This window comes from Elephas maximus, chromosome 6 (assembly GCF_024166365.1).
Source record: "Elephas maximus indicus isolate mEleMax1 chromosome 6, mEleMax1 primary haplotype, whole genome shotgun sequence".
Taxonomy (NCBI): Eukaryota; Metazoa; Chordata; class Mammalia; order Proboscidea; family Elephantidae; genus Elephas; species Elephas maximus.
Window position 1 is genome coordinate 87,203,097 of NC_064824.1, and position 23,869 is coordinate 87,226,965.

Genomic DNA, 23,869 nt, shown 5'->3' on the forward strand with positions numbered 1-23,869 from the left:
CTAAAACTATATACTTTTGTATATTTTGTAAGCAGATTTGTGAAAAATGGGAAAAGGAAAATGGAGAATATGATTAAGAATACATCGCAATAAATTATGCAATTTTTAAATTTCTCAACTCTGTTTATTAAGGGAGACTATTAATAATTTTTTATAAATAAATATTAGGAACAGGTTTGTGTATGAGAATGTATGATTATGTGTATTAGACCATAAGTTTCATCATAAAAGTCTTCTTTTCAGCTGATTCTTTAGTGCCAAGAAAAAGGCTAATAAGTACTGACTAAATATTTGTTGAAGGAGAAAATGATATAATCAAATTATCTTGCAAAAACAAGAGAAATACATTCTAGGACCATTGTGTGTTTATTGAGGTGTAATATTAGATAGAACGTGTTAAAAGAACTAGATCAGTACTGTACTTACTTTTGGACCATCAGGACCATGCCCTCCAGCCATTCCTTTCTCACCAGGGAGTCCAGTTATTCCTGGTTCTCCTCTTTCCCCGGGATTTCCACGTTCTCCCTAACAGAAAATTGGAATATCAAGTCATTGCAGTGTTTGATCTATCAATGGGTCCAAATATCTCTGGTAATCTTTAAAATGGCTGCTACTGAAGAAAAATTTAGAAATGAACAGCTATTAAGTCTCAATTTTCTAATTTAGTGATAAGAAATAATATTGAAGGAAGGATATGCTAGTTTCACAGGACAAAATATTTATCAGAAAATCTATTTTAATCCAGTAAAAAAAACTTAATGTTTAAAATAAAACCACTTTAAGATAACACCAAGGTCACACGACAACTAAGAGCCCAAGAGACAGAAAGGGCCACATGAACTAGAGACCTACATCATCCTGAGACCAGAAGAACTAGTTGGTGCCCGGCCACAATCGATGACTGCCCTGACAGGGAGCACAACAGAGAACCCCTGAGGGAGCAGGAGATCAGTGGGATGCAGACCCCAAATTCTCATAAAAAGACCATACTTAATGGTCTGACTGAGACTAGAGGAATCCCGGCGGCCAGGGTCCCCAGACCTTCTGTTGGCACAGGACAGGAACCATCCCCGAAGACAAGTCATCAGACATGAAAGGAACTGGACAGTGGGTGGGAAAGAGATGCTGATGAAGAGTGAGCTAATTATATCAGGTGGACACTTGAGATTGTGTTGGCATCTCATGCCTGGAGGGGGGATGGGAGGATAGAGAGAGTGGGAAGCTGGCAAAATTGTCACGAAAGGAGAGACTGGAAGGGCTGACTCATTAGGGGGAGAGCAAGTGGGAGTACGGAGTAAGATGTATGTAAACTTATATGTGACAGACTGACTTGATTTGTAAACGTTCACTTGAAGCTCAATAAAAGTTAAAAAAAAAAAAAAAGATATATTTAAATTGACACCAGTAGCAAAGTTAATTTACAAAGAAGGAAATACTTACCCTAGGTCCTAATGGGCCAACTGCTCCGGGATCTCCAGGAACACCCTATAAAATAAATTTTTAAAAATTGAAAGAAAAGCTTTGAGATAGCTCTTAGGTATTTATTAGAAAACCTTCCAGATCATACACCTAATTTCTTTTAATATGCCATTGGAAGGTTACGTAAATCCACAATATTGAAGAAAAATATGTATGCTTTTGTATATGAGGGAGTATCTCCTACGTTAGGTGAAAATATTTTTCCAGGAAAAGATTCTATTATGCCTGAATTTTTGAATTTTCACACTGAGAACATGCAAAATATTATCTCCCAAAGAGAGTCCATCAGTTTTTTTAGAGAAAACAAAACAGATGTTAAATGCTGCTTATTCCCTATTGGAACAAGGAAAGATTTAAATACAGAAAACTGATATAAAAAGCCCCTGATTAAGAGCTGATCTTTTAATAGAACCAATTCAATTCTATTCAATTTAGGAAATGTTTTTTGAACATATAATATGAACAAAGCACTCTACTAAGAATTGTGGATTCAAACTAGCCCAGTCAAGACTACATTAAAAGATTCAATTTGTTCTTAACCAAAGGAAGTCATTTCAAAACTTCTTTCTCTGATAAAGATAATAACCTTATCAATTTGTCCTCACTGTGCCATGATCTTCCTAAAATCCATATCAAATCACATGACTTCCTACTTTAAAGCCCTTCAACTGCTTTTCATTATTCTAATGCTGAAGAACAAATTTGATCCAAAAGAAGATCCTCCATCGTTGCGCCCCTGATCACCCCTCCAGCCTCACCTTTACCCTTCTCAACTTGTACTCCACACTCCTGACATACTGAACTACTTTCATTGCCTTAAATTCATCAGCAAGCCTTTCGACCTTAGCACCTGCTGGTTCCATTTCTTACCTTACCTCCACTATCCCACTAGCATTTATCCTTCAGATCTCATGATACATATAACTTTGCCTGAGAAGCTTTCCTAACTCCCCAGATCTAAATTAGGTACCTCTTCTCTGTTTTTATACACATAGTGCCTTGCCATCATAGAATTTAGAACATACTACTGTCTTATCACACCCTCTGTCTCCTACTATACTGTAATCTAAGGCCAAGGACCATATCTATCTTGTTCAGCTGGGAAAGGCCAGTGCCTAGTAGAGCCAAACACATGGAGTGGTCAGCAAATATGTGTTGAATGCTTATATGAATAAATGAATCACTCAAAGAAAAATAAATTAAATAAACCTATTTGCCAGTAAAATCACACCAATAAAATGGTTAATATCTGTTCATAATTATTTACAATGCCTCCAGTAAAATTCTATAATTATGGTATAATAAATTGAAGAATTAAGAATACGATCTTGAGAAACAGACAACCTGAGTTCAATTCCTATCAGCTGTGTGACTTTGGGAGCATTACATAACTTCTGTGTGCCTCATTTTTCTCATCTGTAAAATAGATGAAATTATAATACCTAGTAGATAAGGTTGTTTGAAGATCAAAAGAGAAATTATATGCAAAGCAAGCAAAAACATAACCTTGTATACAAGTGTTATTATAAGCCAGGGATTTTTAGTATTGCTATTATTAAAATTTAAAGTTCTACCTGATCTCCTGGCTTTCCACCTTCCCCGGGAGGCCCTGGAGGACCAGGAAGTCCCTAAAACAAAAGTAAGAAAATAAAATGCTGAGTCTGTGAAACTTAACAGGCAATCAGTGTTAACAGTTCACTTTTACAATTCATGGAGACTCCATGACTATGTTTTCAAGAAAAAGAAATTGTTCAGACACAAGTTAAATCAAGACAGAATAAGAAAGCTACCATATTTTTCACAAATAATGCACCTATGTAAATAAAATGCCCACACATATAATGTGCATAGCTCGTCTAAGAAAATAATGCATGAAGGGGTTGTACAGTTGGCAAAAAGCCTATAATGTGTGCTTTATTTGGGTAAAAATACAGTACATCTTCTAACACAACACTCCAGCTGGTCAGTTTATATGGTTAGGTTTTCATTTGCACACCACTTAGCAAAAAGTGATAAAAATATAACAGGCAGCTCTTCATATTTGTAGAGCTTTATGGGTCTGAGAGTAAAATTTGGGGCTGCTAGAATATTATTAAAAATCAGTCTGGGAGGTTTTTTTTTCCAAATTATGATTATCCATGTTATTAAATAATCCACCATATTTAGATAAGCCAAGCAAATTTGTCCAATAAAAAATTTTAGACACTGCCAATAAAACTAGATAAGTATTAAAAATAGTTTAATAAATCTTGTTGAGCTATCAAGAACATTTTATTATTTTTCATTTGTTAATAGTTTTGGGTTTTGGTCAGTTTTTCATGAGAAGTCTGTTAGTACTCTGAACAAAAATGCCTGATTTTATCCAAATGTTCATTCTATTCACCAAAAAAGTGATTTTTTTAATTGTAGAATTTTACATCATTCAGCCACAACTTTTAAAAATTTTAAAATGCATTTAAGTTAATGGAAGAAGAAACAGAAAACTGAATTAGTGCATACCTGAAAGCCAGTGGGGCCTGGAGGTCCCTGTTCTCCTCTTTCCCCAGCTAGACCCTAGGTCCAGAATGAAAGAAAATCATGAATATAGCTAGATCGTTATGCCTGCATCCCTCTGTGTTTCTGTGACCCACTAGAACCATTGATATTTCTTTGAATTTCTTCTAATCACATGTTTTTCAGTTTAGCCAGATAATAAACTAGGATTAAAAGCCATGTAATGGTGATGTTTGAAATCTCTCCTGGTAAGAAATCTTTTCTAAAGCCAGTAAAAAGACTGATTACATGCATTTATTTTTTTATCCAAACATGAAATAACTGGAGTTAAACATAAAATTATAGAAAAACTGGAGAAAATGGATGTAGAAAATCCATTATTTTCTTATATTTAATCTGAGAGAATAATACTGCCATTGTGGTTTATTTCCAAGTGCCATAAGATTTAGTAATCAACTCTTCAAAACTAGCATATCTAAAGAAAGCGGAGCTAACATTTTAGAAAGATATTTATTGTCCATAACAAATACATATTCCAAAAAATATTTCTGATAAACAAATCATTCTGAAATCCTAGACAAAAACATAGCCCAAAGGATAAATATATCCCTTTTCATCCATCTAAAACAAAAATTTTAATAAATTTCTATGAGACACCTTATTAGAAGAAGGTAGATTAAAATTAACTATTTTAAATAAGATACTTTACAAAATTTTTATTGGTCAAATACTATTTTCATTATTTAATATATTCTTCAACCATGACTCTAAAAACAAAACCTTTGCCATCAGACTTTTAAAGATGTTTAAAATGAAAGACCAAAGGCAGAAGATAAGATAGAAACAATATAATTGATTTTCTTCTATCTTGTACTTTCTTAAGTATTCACTTCCCCTGAGGCTTATTCTTGGACAAATAATGAAATCTTGAACAAACCAAAAAACAAGCCAAACCCATTGCTGTCGAGTCAGTTCTGACTCATAGCAACAAACATCATTGAAAAATGCAATGTAAATATATTTTCACTAAAATATCACATACCGGGGGACCCACAGGACCAGAAGGACCAACTTCACCATCTTTTCCAGGAGCTCCCTGTATCACACAGAGATATTTGTGAAGCGAGGCCATAAAAATTTGGATAGTTTATATATAGTTACATAGTTTTATATATTAAAAAAAAAAACCAGTGCCGTTGAGTTGATTCCGACTCATAGTGACCCTATAAGACAGAGTAGAACTGTCCCATGGAGTTTCCAAGGAGCGCCTGGTGGATTCGAACTGCTGACCCTTTGGTTAGCAGCTGTAGCACTTAACCACTATGCCACCAGGGTTTCCATAGTTTTATATGGTTATATATATATATACATATATATATGTATGTATGTATGTGCATATATATATAGTTCATTTTGTTTTGTTTATAGCAGAAAATAGATACCCTCTGCCCTGGAACTCCAGCATTTCCTGCTTCTCCAGGTTTTCCAAGGTCACCCTAAAGAATAAATAGAAGTTATTTTAAAATTTAATAAAACTTGCCCATAATGTGCCTGCTCCAAATGAGGAGTATGATGAGATGGCAAACATATTATACAATGTACTCACACTGCTACCTTTGGGGCCTGGAAGACCCATACTCCCAGGCTGCCCTCTGATTCCTATGGAGCCTGGAGGACCTGGACGGCCATCTTCCCCTGGAGCACCCTGTAGAATTTACAGAAGCAATTCAAGTTTCACATAAAAACCAAAAAAACCAAACCCGTTGCCATCAAGTTGATTCCGACTCACAGTGACCCTATAGGACAGAGTAAAACTGCCCTATAGGGTTTCCAAGGAGCAGCTGGTGGAATTGATTTAACTGCCCACCTTTTGGTTAGCAGCAGTTCTCTTAGCCATTGTGCCACAGGGCTCCAGTAAGTCCTATCTAAATACTGCATTACCCAAATTGTTACCTGCCTTTATTTACTATAAAAGTTACACAAGCTTCAAAATATCCTATGTTTTTGTCTTAGTGAGTTAGAACAGTTGAGTATTTTTTTTAAACTGCTGAATATTTAAAACAGGCCATATCTTCACTTCTCCTTACAGGTAATGACAACTCAGGACTTCTATTTCACATTTACAATATAAAGGAAGAGAACAGAATACATAAGTTGTCAAATTTCATACCTACTTATCTATTAAATGCATAAAATTGGAATGAAATCATGAAATGAGAATGTTGCTAATAAACAAATTTCACCAATATGGAAAGAATACATCATTTCAACATTTTCACTGACGTCAGGGAAGCAATTTCAATCTCAAACATTTATCTCAACGAAATCCGATTAACTTTCTGGTCACTTTGAAAATATGCAGATCCTAAGAATTTACTTTAGACAGTCATGTTAAACATGCAAACATGATCAGCATTCATGTGATCACATTAACCCCAAATAAATGTTTTATCATTTGAGTTGCATGTCTGTTGAGAAGTGTTGATGACTGTGGAGTTTTGTTTAAGTTACTCACCAGAGGTCCAAGTTTTCCTTCAGGACCTTGAACACCAGGATTTCCCGTCAGACCCTGAAAATGTAAGCTGTTGTCAGTTTATTGCTGATATGCAACTGAAGTAAAAATTCTAAAGAGTCAAAATAACATTGTATTAAAAAGACCAGTTCCACTTTGCAATGCTCACTGTTACTGGTCTTAGTCTCCTCTACACAAATTCACTGGACAATCACAGGCCACGCCCAACCTGGCTTCAGAAGGATACCTACTGCAGTCAAATTAATTCCGACTCATAGTGATTCGATTTCCAAGCCTGTAACTTTTATGGAAGCATATTGTCACATCTTTCGCCCACAGAGCAGCTGGTGGGTTTGAATCACTGACCTTTTAGACAGAAAACACAGCAGGCCTGCAGGGCAGCCCCCAGTGGACTCTGCAATGGGAGGAGTCATCACAGGACAGCCCTCCAGGAGCCGCCTTTAAGTCACTAATGGGACAGGTCAGATGTACGGGAATGAGATCGGTGGTGGGTGCAGAAGTCACATTGGCTTAGAAATCTCATGTAATCAATATCTTCTAGCAGCCCAGAGGACACAGTCCTGATCCCAGCCAGTAGAACAGACCCATACAAGATATTCCAAACTCAGAAAACATCCTGGATCCTCCTGACCTCAAAAAACTCAAAGCTATGACTTTCCACCAGATATTCGTAGTTCACTCATAGTCTTCCAAGTTCAGATATAGTCTAAATCAGGGCCCATCTTCACTAAAGACTATGTTAACCAATACTTAGTCGTCATTTCACCTTTATCAGGTGTCAAGGAAAGAATATCTAGGCAAAGGTGAACCCAAGGCTGGTTTTCCAAGTACAAGGAGCAAAGGATACGGTAAACTTTTACTCATACATTTAATGCTCAAGAGAGATTAAAGAATTTATGTTGAACCAAATGTATCTTTCTACCCAACAACTTTAAGGAGCATTGTTGGAAGCTGCATGTAAGGGCAATTCCACAGTCCAAATGAATTTTCAGTGAAATTTGTTAAAATTAATTTCCTAATGTTATTATATACTCTCCCTGCCAAAAGTCAAAAATGTGGGTTGTTAATAAAAAAAGAAAAATTATAAAACCTGGCAAAGGGCATTTTTTTAATATCACATGGTAAATCTATTAATGCATACTCCTTTTGACAAAAGGGAGACTAGAAATCGCTGATTATTAGTTTTCTATACATGATAAAGATAACAAACCAGTATTTAAAAATAATGGATTAGGGTCAAAACTGTATAAACACAATTTAAAAGTTGTGAAAGCAATTTAAATAAAATCTTTTTCAAAGAATGCATTGCAATATTTCTCCTGGATTGATGTAGCAAACAACTGCTGTGTTCTTACCCGAGCACCTGGCAGCCCAGGTTCACCTGGACGTCCTGGGTCCCCCTGACCTCCTTTGGGTCCTGAAGAGCCTACAGGACCCCTCTCTCCTTGAGCTCCCTGTTCCAAAGCAAGAAGGAACTTGTCAGGAAAAAAAAAAAGTGTGCAGGGAAATAAACGTATGCACATATATTTCTTATTGAAAGTTTAAGGCATTAATCTAACAGACAACAGTGTGTCAGATAGCTAATGAAAGATTTCATTGTAAACAATGTCACTTCACACTTTGATCTAAATTGAAATTCCTGTAGAATAGTGTTTTTTTTTGTCATTAACCATTGAAAGTTGTCATTAGTACCTCATTCCAATAATTAAGATTAAAAATATACATATATGTCAGCTAAAGAAAAGACTTTTTCATTTTCTTTCTTCCTTCTTTTTTTTGTCCAGGAAGTTCCCTGAAAAGCCTGAAAAGTTCCATATTCCTCCAACCATCATCCTTCCACCCATACCTCTAAAACAGAGTAATTATGCAACAAGGGTTTGGAGTTAGGCCTTTCTCCTGGGTTCTTGTTTCTGGATTTGGACCCATGTTGACCAGAACTAGATAACCACATTGGAAAACAGTCCCTGTTCCTACCCAAGATTGCCCATTTGAGCATCAACATTGATGGAGTAACTTCACCTTTGGTCCAGGTAAACCATCAGAGCCTGGAAAACCACGATTGCCAGGAGCACCCTACAAATGACCAAAATTGATGTTGGTGTTTTTATAATGAGTAATTTTTATTTTTTAGTACTATAAAACTTCAGAAGCCAAAATCCAGTCAACCTGGTGATATATATATATATATATATATATATGAAAACACTGACCACACAGAATAAATTTTAAACGTTGAAGAAGTAAGTGCTGATCAAAATAATTGTTCAAATCAAGAGTTATTGTAACAATTCATTGTAATACTAAATATTGAGAAACACTGACATCTCGATGAGAGGCAAAAGGGTGATACATTACACAGGAATCAAAATGTCAATAATAACATGCATTGGTATTGTTTTGTATGAAAGTCCTTTGTATTATCTGAAGCTTTATACAAACATACGGTGAGATTATTGTTGTCCCTTTCAAACTTGTTTCATATTCCAGTGACAGTAAAACGCTCTTCAGCCTTTTTAAAATCACCAAGACCTTTTTGGTCTGCTGGCTTTGCATTTGCAGTTTCCTCTTCTGAGAATGCTCTTTCTCCCAGGTTTTCTGGGTCCATTCGCATCTGCAGGTCACAGTTGAGATGCCACTTCCCCAGAGAACTGTATTTCCTAACCACCTAACCTAATGTGGCACTACTGTCATATACCCATAGTTACTCTCTGTCACTTCACCCTGTTATTTCATGAGTGTTTATAGTAGTTATTAAAGTTGTAAAATTTATTTTATTTTTGTTTACCTATTGACTTGTTTATTGTCCACCTCACCCCTGAAAGGTAAGCACCATGGGGGCTGAGACCAGAGCCACCTGATTCATTGTTGTATCTCTAGCATCAATATATCAACTGGCATAACATAGTTATTCCACAAGTAGTAGTTGAATAAATAAACAAATGAAGAAATACTAAACAATTGGCTCCTTTCACTCAGATAACCTTACTGAACTGTGCAGTGCCCCTGTAAGCATTTCTCTTCATGTTCTAGTTTTCCATACTATCCCAAAATGGCCTTGTGTAATTAATTTCCCCATGACCATAGAATTTATTTCATTATTCAAATCTTACCCTTTCTCCCACTGTGCCTGGAGGACCAACTGTTCCTGGATCACCTCGGGGACCCCTTTTGCCTTCTTCACCAGGTGGGCCAATTGGACCTTGAATACCATGTGGCCCCTATTGAAAACAGGGGGACATCATCAGAAAAAAAATCACACAAGTGATTTAATTCTGGGAGACTCACTTAATAAAGTAAATCAAAAATTTTAAACTATAGTTTTATTTTCATCCCAAGGTGCTATAATCCTTACTGTTATTATTTTAAGTGCTGGAACATTTTAAGCTATACCCTTTTTGACAAGATACATGCTGTTCTCATTATCAGAAAAAAACTGAAGCCTTACCGGTTCCCCTTTGGGTCCAGCTTCTCCTTTAAAACCTGGAAATCCTGGGTCACCCTAAAATAAAAACATCAATATTATAAGAACCAGGACATTCAGCCAGTCTAGGCATCACTAAACAATTCCAGCAAATAGGCTTTAAAGCATTCTGCAGCTGAGTCTATTGATTCAGTAGTATAATATAATCATCTTTTTAATTTTTCAAACCTTGTATAATGTGTGTAAATTTTTACAAAATTTAGTATAATTTGGTAACAATCTATTTTACAGTGGCCTTCAAGAGATTTGTTTTTTAAGTCTTAGTTTTTATCCTGCATCCTAGATTAGAATTATTCATTTTACATTCAAATTTGATAATTAAATTTAGAACTAATTATGACAACTTCTCCAGATAAATCTACTTAGGGCTTGTTTTAGGAAATAGACTGGTTCACTAAGAATCAAAATAATTTTATATTTATGTTCTATTTCTTGAGTTTTGCACCTTTAAACAAGGCATTTCATCTTTGGAGTGTTCTGGGGATCTGTGTACGTATGTCTTTAAATACAATTGTAGTTTATGTTCTAGGAACCAAATTGCTAAATTCAGAACATGGTAAAATCAAATGCCACATATCAGTCCCACTCATGTTTTAGTAAATCTTTCAATAGCATTTATTAGCATGACCAAATTACTTGGGACAGAATTCAAACTATTTGTTTAAAGTGGTACTGGAAAAGAGTGTGTTTATTTTTATATATCAAGCTTAAAACATATAAGCACAATATCTCAACGTGTTTATTTCTTATGGGCTTATCACATTATTTTTTCTAATAGCTAATTTCTACCAAACACAGAAACTTGCTCAATATGAACAATATGTTAGAATTACTCAAAACTCTCAATAAATAGTTGTTGAACCCATTTTTAGCCAAATTGCCATTAAAAATCTCGTTAAATCTCCATATTTCCTCACACTAGACTGCAAAATATTTCTACAGCTGTTCATTAACCAACTGCTCATAAAATTCTATGAGGTGGACTGTGAAATGGTGATCTTGTTATTTTAAATAAAAGAACATCAAAATTTAGCATAAGGCAGTAATATTCCCCTTAGGATTTAAACATCTACACTGTACATTAATGTTTTAGCTTTCACTTTACAGAGATTCTAATCTTTATTGCCCTCACTTAGATAAGTCACATTGTCTCTATTTCATTACATTATACGCTATTTCTTGGCCATATTACCGGTTGGCCTCGAATTCCTGGAGGTCCAGTGCTACCCTGAGGTCCTGGAGATCCAGGAGGTCCTGCCAAACCAGGAGGACCAGAGGTACCCGGAGAGCCCTGTCAGACAGCAAGATTGACATGATGAGCAAAGACCTAGGTAGAAGTCTAGAGTGAATATCAAAAGACAATGTCCATTTCTACTTTTTGAATCATAAATGCAGCTACTCACCGTTGGGCCTTTAGCACCAGGAGTACCATCAGTTCCCACTGCACCCTAAAGAAGTACATGAAAACTATATATAAGTATATATAAGAAGTCATATCTAGGAGTACATAGGGTGGTACTCAGATGTCCTCCATCTTCCAAAATGAGGCAGCAAAATTGCAAAATAAAATCAACCACCACTATATCATAAAATCACTTTTCACGACTAATCCCACCTTCCCACGATAAGAAAAATGTTTAGAGTTAACAAGAGAAACGTGTGGGGTTTTTGTTTTTTTTTTTTAGTTTTAAACATTCAGATTTCAAAGAAAATGTTAAAATGAATTGTACTTTGTACTGTTGTAATAAAAATGGTCAGCTAGGTCTTAAATATTCTAGAAACTTACAGGAAGACCTTGAGAGCCTACTGGGCCTGGTGGTCCAGTTTCACCTCTCTGTCCCTGAGGACCTTCTGGGCCTCGAGCCCCAGTGGGACCTGCTTCTCCCTAAAGGGATGCAATGGAAAACGTTAATTTAAGAAAGAACTTAAATGTGGTATGATACAAAGTTATTTGGAGTTTCACATTTCAAATTCAAACATTTAAAGAGACAAAAAGCAGAAAGAGGTTTACTCCAGGGATGTACACCTAACCTAGCTTATGCAGTTGGCTCACTCTTACCCACCCCTTCACCTGTGATGATGCCCATTGCCTCTTCACTAGGAATGTTCCCCACACTCCAATATCCAGTTAAGAAAATCCTATACATCTGTCAAGTCAGCTTAAGTTCTCCTCTGAACCTCCACACACTCGGGAATTCCTTCTACACTGTTATGAGGTGTTTTTACTTATTACATATTCAACATTTAACATAATCTAGATTCATAATGAAAAACTGAGAACAGCTTTACACCAGGCACTGAGTTGCTCAAAGAAGAAGAATGGATTTTCTTATCCCTAAAAAGTTTGCTTTTAATATGTTCTTAAGTAAATATTCAGATTCTTCAAGTCTACTTCTGTGTAGATAGCAGAAGTACATTAAGACTCTTTAAACAACACAAAACCAAGTGAAGGAGGAATCTTTACCAGATCAGCTATCTTGTAGGAGTTGTAGCTGCTCAGTGTAAACCTAGACATTTCAGATCTAGGAATGGTGTTTTACAATTAAATCTTGATGTGGTCATGAGAGGATAAACTATTGCCTGACATCCCTACAATAGCCCAATAACAACTAAAATGTGCTATTGAAAGATAGCAGTTCTTCAAATTTGTGAAACTCACACTAAGAAATTCTATAGAAAATTTTATATCTTCATTACAGAACAAGAAATTATTTCCTCACTATTTGAGTTTTAGTTATATATACCCATAAAGAAAATTATGTTTTTAGAATATAAGATAGGATTTGATTTATAAAAATTTATTTCCATTGACCTTTAAAAAAAAAAAACTGATTATACCTGGGATATAAATGTCTAACATACTTGACCACTTTTGGCAACTATTTTTTTAAACAGTCCTTTGATAAGAATTAAAGGAAATGGGTGGGGGAGGGGAAACCGCTTTCAAGGCAGAGCAAAGTGGTCAAAGTGACCTGATAAAATAGCTATCTAATTCTCCTTCCAACCCAAGACAGAGATCCAGATTTAGGAAATAAAAATACAGGATGCTTAGTTAAGTTTTACTTCAGATAAACAACAAATAACTTTTAATGTAAGCTCGTCCCATGAAATATGTCAGACATACTATATTTAAAAAATTTGAAATTCAAGTGTAACTGCATTTCTGTATTTCATCTGGCATATTACATACTTACACAGACCTCATCCTAGATGGACATGAAAAACTAAAATTGTATGCCTTAGGAGGCTCATCAGTAGCCATAAAACATACAAACTCCCTATCACTCCTTACCACTGAAACACTAAACGTTAATATGAAAGTTTATTCTTCATTCAGCAAGCTGGGGACTATGGCAAAACCTTACAGGTATAACAGAATCTTGGTCAATAAGAAAGATCCAGAAGTTTTATGCTAGTGTGGTAGGACAGGGAAACAATTTCTGAGAAAAATAGTTTTGTTAGAAGTTTAAGCTTTATTACACAGTTTTTAGTGGCCTGATGATCTCCTTCCAAAAATGAGCCAATAAAAACCTTATGGACCACAATGGTACAATCTATAACCAATTAGGTCATAGGTATGGTTCAGGACGAGGCAGCATTTCATTCCATTGTGGGTGGGGTCGCCATGACACTGGACTTATTTCAACAGCAGCTAACAATGACAACACTAGTAAGAAGCAGGAACCGCTGTTGAGGGATTCCATTGCATTAGGCACTATGCTAAGAGTTTACGTTGATTATCTCTTAATCTTCAGTGCAATTCCATGAAAAAACAAGAGGTGGGGCAATTGCCCATGGTCATAGTCATTTTTGTCTAGCAGAATCTTGTAAGTATATCCCTCCTTCAGGATGAAGAAGCTGTGTTTAAAGGATAATCAAATGTATGGTTACTTAAAATTTAAAAGTAGCATTCTGAATTTATTTACTGATTTAGCAAATATAATCTTAATATATTTCTACTATAATCCTTGAATTTATCATCCAAACTATTGAGAGAAAAAAAAATTGTGACTCATTACAAATGCAAGTCCTCCCAGCAAAATACTTTAATCCATTCCCACATACACAGCCAAATATCCTCACTGCCCACTTCTTTAATGACTGTGTAAAATGGGTGGGGGGTAAAAGTGAAGGCCAGCCAGCATTGTGTGAGAGAAGAGCCTTTTGACAACCTCTGATTTATTTAATCTTCTATTGTTTATAACATTCTGCTGTTTATTATTCCTAGGCATTCTATCCAAGAACAGAGTTCCAGTTCAGATTAAAGTTGTTATTCCTTGCAGCTGTTTAAATTGTCCAGCGTTAGAGCCCCAATCCAACAGATTCTTTTATATTACAATTGCATGATTATAAGTATTTTTTCCTTAATTGCATAATATAGCTCAGTGTTTCATTTTCTTTACTTTTCTTCCCACTGTAATGGACAATGAGGAGCCCTGGTGGCATAGTGCCTAAGAGCTCGGCTGATAACAACAAGTTTGGCAGTTCAAATCCACCAGCCGCTTCTCAGAAACTCTAGGCAGCAGATCTACTCTGTCCTGTAGAGGCATTATGAGTCGGAATCAACTCAATGGCGATGGGTATGATGGACAATGAGGATACTCTAGACTCTTAAAAATAAGAAAAATTTTCATACTCTTCAATAAATAAAATGGCATTCTTAATTCTGGGACTTAGGTAAACAAGTGGAGTTAAATGTATTAACATCTTACCTTCATTCCAGGATTTCCTGGAAAACCAGAAGAGCCAGGAATCCCAAGAGGACCCTATTAAAAGAAACCAGAAAAGGGATCAGACATGTTCTTAATCAATATCTGATTAGGTCACCTTTTACTCTTTGATAACTCTCAATATCTTAACATACAATATAAGAATAATCTGCTTTTATACTTTGAAATCATAAAGATAATAATGTTATTTTATTACAAGTACCTTCCAACATTGACATAAAATAGTACAAAAACACATGTCCAATGTATTGAACATAATAGGATTTCTCAGTTGAAGCATACAAGACTAAATTGGTCACAAACACAAATTGTTTCAAACAACTGCTTCTTGAGATAAGTACTTTCTTTGAGCTAATCAACTAATGAAGATAATTTTTAGAAAGCTATGTTTTGTACCAAAATCCAGTAATCTATAAAAATGATGCTCTATTAAGAATCACCTGGATATTTTAGAGCGATTTTTTTTCAAGTTAATGATGTGTGGACATTATCACTATCATATATTTGGAAATGCAGAGTTTCAGCCATTGATTTAAAGGCTGGATTTAAAGAGTACGAGGGTAAGTGGAATTTCATGCTAAGTTATCCTGGTTCTTTTTTGAGAATTATATTTAATATTATCAGTTTTGAATTAATAAGTGGTGTTTGAAACATACTTATTTTTTCCTCTTATATTTTATTCCTTTTTACGAGTAACAAGAAAGCAAACATCCTTGGGGCAAATAATCTTAATTACTATGACTGTATTCTACTTTTGGCATAAGAGAAAAACTGAAAGCCTTAAAATTTTTCTTTACAGTCTTTCAATATTGGCCCATGTCGATCATGAATATCCCCTAGAAATCACTTGCTCATAAAATTTTCTTTCATAGGCATTATATTAACATGATATATCTTGTGATCCAAAGTTTGCTGTTTCAGCAAGAAAAAAATGTTCCATAGACTATTATGATTTCCAGTAACAACTATGTATTCAGTTACTACAGGATTTTTAAGGGGGTGGGAAATGTGGCTGTGTAATACATTTCATAATATACTTGTATATTTGTGAACTCCTACTTTTTGGTTTAGTGCAACAGTTATCAATCTTGGCCCTGTGGAATCTCCTATGGACCTTTAAAAAAAAAAAAAAAAAAAAAAAACCCTAATTCTGGGTTTCATTCCCTGAGATTGTTTTAATTGGTCTAGTAATCAATATTTTTAGAAGCTCCCCAGGTAACTCTAATGTGCACCTAGCAATGAAAACCACTGCTTTAATGAGTAACAAGTAAAGGTTACTAAATGATACCTACAGTATCAGTATGCATATTTTACTAGTAACTGGTACTGATCATATATGGAATAATCTCTTCTGGATGTTGTTTTATCTTCTTTTTGAAAATCAGAACTACCACTATTAAAGTTACAACATTTGATGGAAGAAAATACATGTATGAATCAACTGTTCTACAGGTCAGAAAATATATTCATACTGACTTAGGCTATTTTTTATAATTGAATTTACAGAATCATTTTGCTTGTAGAGAGGTATTTTATTTGCCCCTGACAAATAAAATAAAGGTAGAAATTTTTATCCACACCAAACGTTATGCTTGCTATCCATCTACTTCACCTTCACAGATGTTTTACACCTCTGGGCACCTAAGCAGTTCATTAGCAGCAATGGGCATTATACGCATGGAAGAACGATTCCAAGTAAGCAAGAGAGAAAGAAAGGTGATGAAATTAAAAAAAAAAAAAAAAAAAGCCCTTGTTTATAATTTACCATCAGTAGCTAAATAAACGTTCAGATTTTCATCTTCAAACATGAGCAGCTAAAGGTTCATAATTAGAGGATAATCTAGTACAAGATGTTCTGGAGAAAAATACAGTAGCTGTGCTGGCACTGGGCCTAAGAAGCACAGCATGTAAAATATTGACGCACCCTGAGGACTCATTGTTTCCCATCCCATTTTATACTTTCACACGCATGGCTTTATTGCCTATATGTTAAACATTCCCAAGTCTACATTTACACTTCCAACCTTTCTCCTAAGCACCACTTTTGCATATCCAATCACAAAGTTAAACTCACTTCTTCTCATCCTAAGCCCAAATTCACACACAAAAGCCTGTTTCTCTTTCTGTATTTCCAATCTCAAATAATGGAACACCATCCAACAAATTTCGTAAACCAGAAAAACGAATGGGGCATGCTCATTAGATTCAAGGAGCTCTGGTGTAACAATGGTTAAAAACTCAGCTGCTAACCCAAAAGTCTGCAGCTAGAACCACCAGCTGCTCTGGGCGGAAAAGACCTGGCAATCTGTTCCCCTAAGGATTAACCAGAAACCAAATTCATTGCCGTCGAGTTGATTCCTAATCATGGCGACCCCATAGGAAAGAGTAAAACTGCCCCATATGGCTTCCAAGGCTGTAACCTTATGGAAGTAGACTGCCAGATCTTTCTTCTGTGGAGCACCTGGTGGGCTCAAATCACCAACCTTTCAGTTAGCAGTTTAGTGCTTAATCACTGCACCACCAGGGCTCCAGTCTAGAAACTTCTGTGGGGCATTTCTACTCCGTCCTATAAGGTCTTGATGAGTCAGAAGCAACTCGATGGCACACAACGATAACAACTCTTTGATATGCAGTCTGCCTCTGTTACCACTGTTATAACTTTAGTTCACGTCCTTATAATATCTCTCTCAGATTATTCCAGTGGTATTCAGACTCATCTCACAGCCTTTAGTCCTAGCCATTTTCATTTCATCTTCCACAATACCAGCAGATGATCTTTCTGGTCATGACACTGTCATACTTAAAATCCCTAAATGGTTTCTCATTAATTATTATAAAAAAGTTAATTGTACTTTTGCCATCATACATAGTCCTTCGTGATATAGCTCCTGCCTCTTTAGCTAATTTTACCTTACTATTAGGGAGGGGAATCAGGGACATCATTGCTGATGTCCGATAGATCCTGGCTGAAAGCAGAGAATACCAGAAGGATGTTTACATGTGTTTTATTGACCATGCAAAGGCATTCAACTGTATGAATCATAACAAATTATGGATAACATTGTGAAGAACTGGAATTCCAGAACACTTAATTGTGCTCATGAGGAACCTGTACATAGATCAAGAGGCAGTTGTTCAGACAGAACAAGGGGATACTGAGTGGTTTAAAGTCAGGAAAGGTGTGCATCAGGGTTGTATACTTTTACCATACCTATTCAATCTGTATGCTGAGCAAATAATCTGAGTAGCTGGACTATATGAAGAAGAAAGTGGCATCAGGATTGGAGGAAGATTCATTAAACCTGTGTTATGCAGATGACACAACCTTGCTTGCTAAAAGTGAAGAGGACTTGAAGCACTTACTAATGAAGATCAAAGACCACAGCCTTCAGTACGGATTGCACCTCAACATAAAGAAGACAAAAATCTCACAACTGGACCAATAAGCAACATCATGATAAATGGAGAAAAGACTGAAGTTGTCAAGGATTTCATTTTACTTGGATCCACAATCAACAGCCATGGAAGCAGCAGTCAAGAACTCAAAAGATGCATTGCATTGGGCAAATGTGCTGCAAAGGACCTCTTAAAAATGTTGAAAAGCAAAGATGTCACCTTGAAGACTAAGGTGCGCCTGACCCAAGCCATGGTATTTTCAATTGCATCATGTGCATGTGAAAGCTGGACAAATGAATAAGGAAGACCGAAGAAGAATTGACACCTTTGAATTGTGGTGTTGGCAAAGAATATTGAATATACCATGGACTCCCAAAAGAATGAACAAATCTGTCTTGAAAGAAGTATAATCAGAATGCTCCTTAGCAAGCAAGGATGGCAAGACTGCGTCAGGAGGGATCAGTCCCTGGAGAAGGACATCATACTTGGCAAAGTACAGGGTCAGCGGAAAAGAGGAAGACCCTCAAAGAGGTGGATTGACACAGTGGCTGCAACAATGGGCTCAAGCATAATGACGATTGCAAGGATGGCGCAGGACCGGGCAGTGTTTTGTTCTGTTGTGCATAGGGTCGCTATGAGTCGGAACCGACTCCATGGCACTGAACAACAGCAACAAGTATTACCCTGGTGGCACAGTGGTTAAGTGCTACAGCTGCTAACCAAAAAGTCAGCAGTTCAAATACACCAGGCACTCCTTGGAAACTATGGGGCAGCTCTACTCTGTCCTCTGAGTCAAAATCGACTCCACGGCAACGAGTTGGCATTGGTTGTAGTATTTCCCAGAGTTTATCGTGTCTTTTATACATCCAGCTTATGGAACATGTTATGTTCTTGCCCATTTTATCTACTCATCTTTCAAGGCTTAGCTTGAAATTTGCTCTTCCTTAAGTCTTCCTTGACATCCTTCTCTGTGGGTTCAGGCTCTTCCTCCTTTTGGTTTTCATACCTCAGCTTGTGTTCTTGTATTATAGAATATAGAGTATAAGCATTATACTACAATTACCAATTGATACATCTCTCTTCCTTGAAAAACAAGCAGATTTCAAGGACAAGTACTGTGTGTTTATCACCTTTGTATTCCAACTGTCTGGAACACATTAGGTGCTCTATAAATGTTCACGAATGTACAAATGAATGAACGAGTAAATGAATACGTAAGTAATAAAACCCACCATTGGCCCAGGTTTTCCAGGCATTCCATGTGCACCTCGTTGTCCCTAAATAGGAGGGGAAAAAAAGGTAAAATAAGGTAAGCTACATAATCTACAGTATTTGCTTATAATTTATATGCTTTTAAAAATTCTCCCAAGTAAAAATTTGAAAAATGAATGTTTATTAAGGTTTACTAAAACAACTCTAGCTGCAATAATGATAATCAATGGGCATTCATAAAATAGTGGTAATGTAGTAATAAACATATCAATCCTTATAGCAATAATAAGGAAAAACCAAAACTGATAAAATGAAACAAATTAAAATTGAAAGAAGGAGACAGCATATTCCACACCTGGGAACATGGCTTCAGTCCATATATCCAGTAGCAGGACAGGCAGTCAGATTTCATTGGGTAGAGCCAGGAAGTTCAGGCTGCGAGGTGAGCAGCTCTGCAGCTTGGGGCATATAATCCAACAGACGCAATGGCGTTGGAGGTATAACTGATAGGAAATGTGCTGTGTGGGGTCTGTGGCAAGTCCAAGTGGGAGAGTCACAACACGGCCCTTCATGTTCTGGAATAAGGACATGCCGTCTATGGCAGAGATTTAAACACCTTTTGAAAACTAACTCCATCCACGTTACTGGGTTCTGGTAGGGTCGAACTCCTGACCATGGGACACTAAATGGATGAGAGCCTGAATCACTCCACCACGTAAGCCGCCCAAACCAGCAGCGATATTAGTTGGTAGGTGTGTGGAATCTAAAATAGCTAGTAGAGAGGGAGATGGGAAGTATTAGTAGTAACCCTAAAGCCAGTTTCAGTAGTGGAGTCTATAGTTTGACCTATTTGCCTTTTGTAATTATCCTTGGGAAAGATCAACCAGAATCCTAAAGAAATTCCCATGTGGGGTGAACTTATTATACAAAACAAATGGATCCAAGCAGCACAGGGTGAGACCGCAGTAGATGCTCTCGTGAGCTGCCCAGATGGCCTTTCAAGAATGAGGCCCTCATTTTGTAAACTGCTGGAGTGTTGCCTGATGACAGCTCACAGCTGAATCTCTACCCAGGAATTACTCTCGGCTAAAAAAATTTTTTTTTTTTTTTTTAAAGGACACTTACGGCAGGGGGGTAAAGGACACTGCCTTGCCCAAGGTTACACCCTGTACTGTGGGGCAACCCATATCCAATGACTGCTCAATGTGGGGGTACAAAGGTCTGGATCCCTAGCCTTAAATTGGTGCAAATCTCAAAGGCCATCCAGATTGAGAACTCCACATACGATTAGCCGAGACTTCTGTTGCAAATACATTGTAATTCGTCTTGTCCTTCTGTCCAACTCTCTTTTCTTCACTTTCACAGTTGTTATTGCCAAGAACACTGCTAAAAAAATATCTTCTACACACATATCTCCTCAGAATCTGCTTCCTAGAGAATCTGAACTAAGACATGAGTGAACTTGCTAAGACTGCATTAATGACTACAGTGTTTTCAGGAGTATGTTTCTCACACAAATAAAATTGTTACCTTTTAATTTGCATTTTCTAAAGTGATTTGCAAAAGAAATCACTTTACTTCAAATTCCAAGTGTCTTTGGACTTCCAGAAACTTATATTTTGTAAGTATATTTCTATAAAAACTATAAAACCTAGAGATTAAAAATCAGAATATTGGAAATATTCCCCAAAATATTTCCAACAATTGTGCTTGTTCTCAATGCAAATGTGACAATAAGAATTGTAAAAGTGGCAGGTAAACAAAGGCATGAGAAACATAAACCCAAAATTTGAAAAGAAAATTAAGACAGAACCCAAATTGAAATGAATATAAATTTTCACTTTATCAGGAATTTATGGGCAGAAACACTTGGAGAAACACCTCATTTCCTGTCACTCTTCGAACTCCTGTTTGAAATTTAAGATAGTCTTCTAGATATTTGTAATAAAGCAACTATAGTTGGACATAAGAATATCCCCTCTTTTCACCATACATAAAGATAGAAAGGGATCTGTCCTGATTTATCATTAATTGATGAACTAAGATTGTGATTTAGATATTAGCAATTTGGGGAGTTCCCAAACTAAAATTAAATTATGGCAAAAGTTTAAGAAAAATGGTAATCAGGCCGATGAAGAATATACAAGGAATTCAAAATGAGTAAGCAAAAACAAACAAACATACACATAATTATGGAATATTTCTTCTGAAATATATTGCTTCTTGATTGGAAAAAATACCAAATTTGCAAAAATAATGCTGACTAAGACAAGCCATCACAGAATATTTCAGGCAACTCTAAGTCACTGCCTGTCCTGTAGCCCCAGAGTATGAGTGCTGCATATGAATTATAGAGTAGGATCAAGTTTCTGTTTCTTTAATATCATATGTGAGAAAACCCCTTCACGATGTCATCATTTGTATTGACATAAAATATACCGAGGTAATGAAAATGGTTTCACAAATGTGCACAAAACTTTTCCATCTTTTACAATCAGTGTATGAGGGAGACACTGTGGTTTCAACAGATACTGATTTCAAATCTACTTCCCCTCCATATATTTTAGGATCACTATCCTTTGTACATCTTTTTTTTATCCTTCGTACATATAGGTGATGAATTTGATACGAGGATATATAAACAACAACAAAGCTTTTGCATTAAACTTAAAACTTAGAATTGCTTTATAACTTTTCTTAATATCAATTTTATAATAAGAGCTCTATTTTTTGGTTATAAGGCACTTTACTAGGCTTTTTACAGAATTCCATTAATTCTCATAAGAACCCTTGGTACTTTCTAGTTCCATTTCAGAAGAAAATGAATGTTATGAAGGTTAAGTGATTATCCAGTGTCATCCAGCCATTAAGTTATTTGCACAGGATGACCATGAGCAGTTATTTAACTTCTACATGCCTTGGTCCCTTCAACTTTAGAAAGGGTACACTAAGAGTACCTGCCTCCCAGGATTGTGAGGAATATGAAATTAAGATATTTGAAAGAATGCTTATCATATAGTACATGGTTGAGAAATTATAATTAATTACTATTCTGAAGTCCATGTTTTTCCACTGAGTCATGCTGCTATGTGGTTTCATTATTTTTTGAATTTTGTTATTAGAAATAAGTAGGTGACAACTATACTGTGGTTATGTAAAATGGAAACATTAAGGTAAGCTAGGTCAAGAATATATGGGAATTTTCTGTACAATCTTTGCAACTTTTCTGTAAATCTAAGTTTATTCCAAAATAAATTTAAATAAATAAACTTTAAAAGAAAAAGGCTACTAATATTGCTAATCTCATTTCAAAAGAACATTCAGTACCGCAAACCTGAAAAAGACTTGAAACACACATCTCGGCATTATAAATTACTTACTGGAGCACCCTGTGGCCCAAGTCGCCCTCTCTCTCCTGGCATCCCCCTCGGGCCCTGTAGATAAGAATGGAAAACATCTCTTAAAGAATCTAATTTGAACTTTAGGGTAGTTTAACTACACTACTCAATCCAGTTGAGACTCAATATAATTGACTATCAAATAGTAGCATTTCTAGGGACAATTTTGGGTTTGAAAAACTCTCCATCTGTGGAAAGAGGGAATAAATCTACCACCTCTGAACCTGAATAGATTTCACTTAATCTGATCTTAAGGAGCTGAATCTACAGTGATTTTTATTTGATTACAGAAAGGAAAAAGAATAAGAGTATTTATTTGATAGTTAAGAAAAACAATGAAATGCAGTAAACCTTTTCCATCTGAAGTGCCAAATTGTCTTGGTGTGTTGTGCCTGTCACATAGTAGTCAAGGTTATTTCTATAGCTAACATATGTTTCCCCATTCCCTTTTATTAATTTTTTTAATTTAAACATTCTCTTTATTTAATCCAAAAAGCAAGGAAATAACAAATAATTAAATTGATACCCACCATAGGACCCATAGCACCCATTGGACCAGTAGGGCCAGCTTCACCCTAAAGCAAAAATGAAATTACATTACAGAATGAGAAACGTATATCTGATATTCACGTCACTGTGTTTCATTGTGTATTATTTTAAAAGACATACGGTCAAAGTGGCCATTTGAAAAGCACACTTTCAATAAAGGACCTCAACATTTTGTTCTATTTTCCTTCCTCAAAATGCAATGGAAATTTAGTTTCTGTAGAAATAAGTCTAAAATAAAGTTGAGGATTTAAACAAGACAGATGGAACTATCATATCTAGCCATAATAATTAGTATCAGAAAAGTAATTATATGTCTATGCTTAATAACATTTTAGCACATATAAAACCTTGAAAGAAATACAGCCAGAATGCTCCTTAGAGGCAAGGATGGTGAGACTTCATCTCACATACTTTGGACATATTATCAGAAGGTATCAGTCCCTGGAGAGAGACATCATGCTTGTAAAGCAGAGGGTCAGAGAAGAAGAGGAAGACCCTTGCTAAGATGGATTGACACAGTGACTGGAATGATGGGTTCAAGCATAACAATGATCATGAGGATAGTGCAGGACCAAGCAGTGTTGCATTCTGTTATACA

General features: G+C 35.9%; 1 protein-coding gene across 1 annotated transcript in view; it reads right to left on the bottom strand.

The window, feature by feature from the left end:
- Nucleotides 1–23,869, bottom strand: part of COL5A2 (collagen type V alpha 2 chain) — a 154,915-nt gene that overhangs the window by 31,720 nt on the left and 99,326 nt on the right. Inside the window, exons 15-33 of the mRNA XM_049887658.1 lie at nucleotides 23,253–23,297; nucleotides 22,705–22,758; nucleotides 19,345–19,389; nucleotides 14,699–14,752; nucleotides 11,773–11,871; nucleotides 11,390–11,434; nucleotides 11,179–11,277; nucleotides 9,951–10,004; nucleotides 9,616–9,723; nucleotides 8,525–8,578; nucleotides 7,861–7,959; nucleotides 6,488–6,541; nucleotides 5,579–5,677; nucleotides 5,415–5,468; nucleotides 5,015–5,068; nucleotides 3,979–4,032; nucleotides 3,054–3,107; nucleotides 1,441–1,485; nucleotides 427–525 (exon numbers count right to left, since the gene is read on the bottom strand). Coding sequence (XP_049743615.1) covers nucleotides 427–525; nucleotides 1,441–1,485; nucleotides 3,054–3,107; nucleotides 3,979–4,032; nucleotides 5,015–5,068; nucleotides 5,415–5,468; nucleotides 5,579–5,677; nucleotides 6,488–6,541; nucleotides 7,861–7,959; nucleotides 8,525–8,578; nucleotides 9,616–9,723; nucleotides 9,951–10,004; nucleotides 11,179–11,277; nucleotides 11,390–11,434; nucleotides 11,773–11,871; nucleotides 14,699–14,752; nucleotides 19,345–19,389; nucleotides 22,705–22,758; nucleotides 23,253–23,297 — 1,269 coding nt within the window. The remainder of the gene's footprint in view (nucleotides 1–426; nucleotides 526–1,440; nucleotides 1,486–3,053; nucleotides 3,108–3,978; nucleotides 4,033–5,014; nucleotides 5,069–5,414; nucleotides 5,469–5,578; nucleotides 5,678–6,487; nucleotides 6,542–7,860; nucleotides 7,960–8,524; nucleotides 8,579–9,615; nucleotides 9,724–9,950; nucleotides 10,005–11,178; nucleotides 11,278–11,389; nucleotides 11,435–11,772; nucleotides 11,872–14,698; nucleotides 14,753–19,344; nucleotides 19,390–22,704; nucleotides 22,759–23,252; nucleotides 23,298–23,869) is intronic.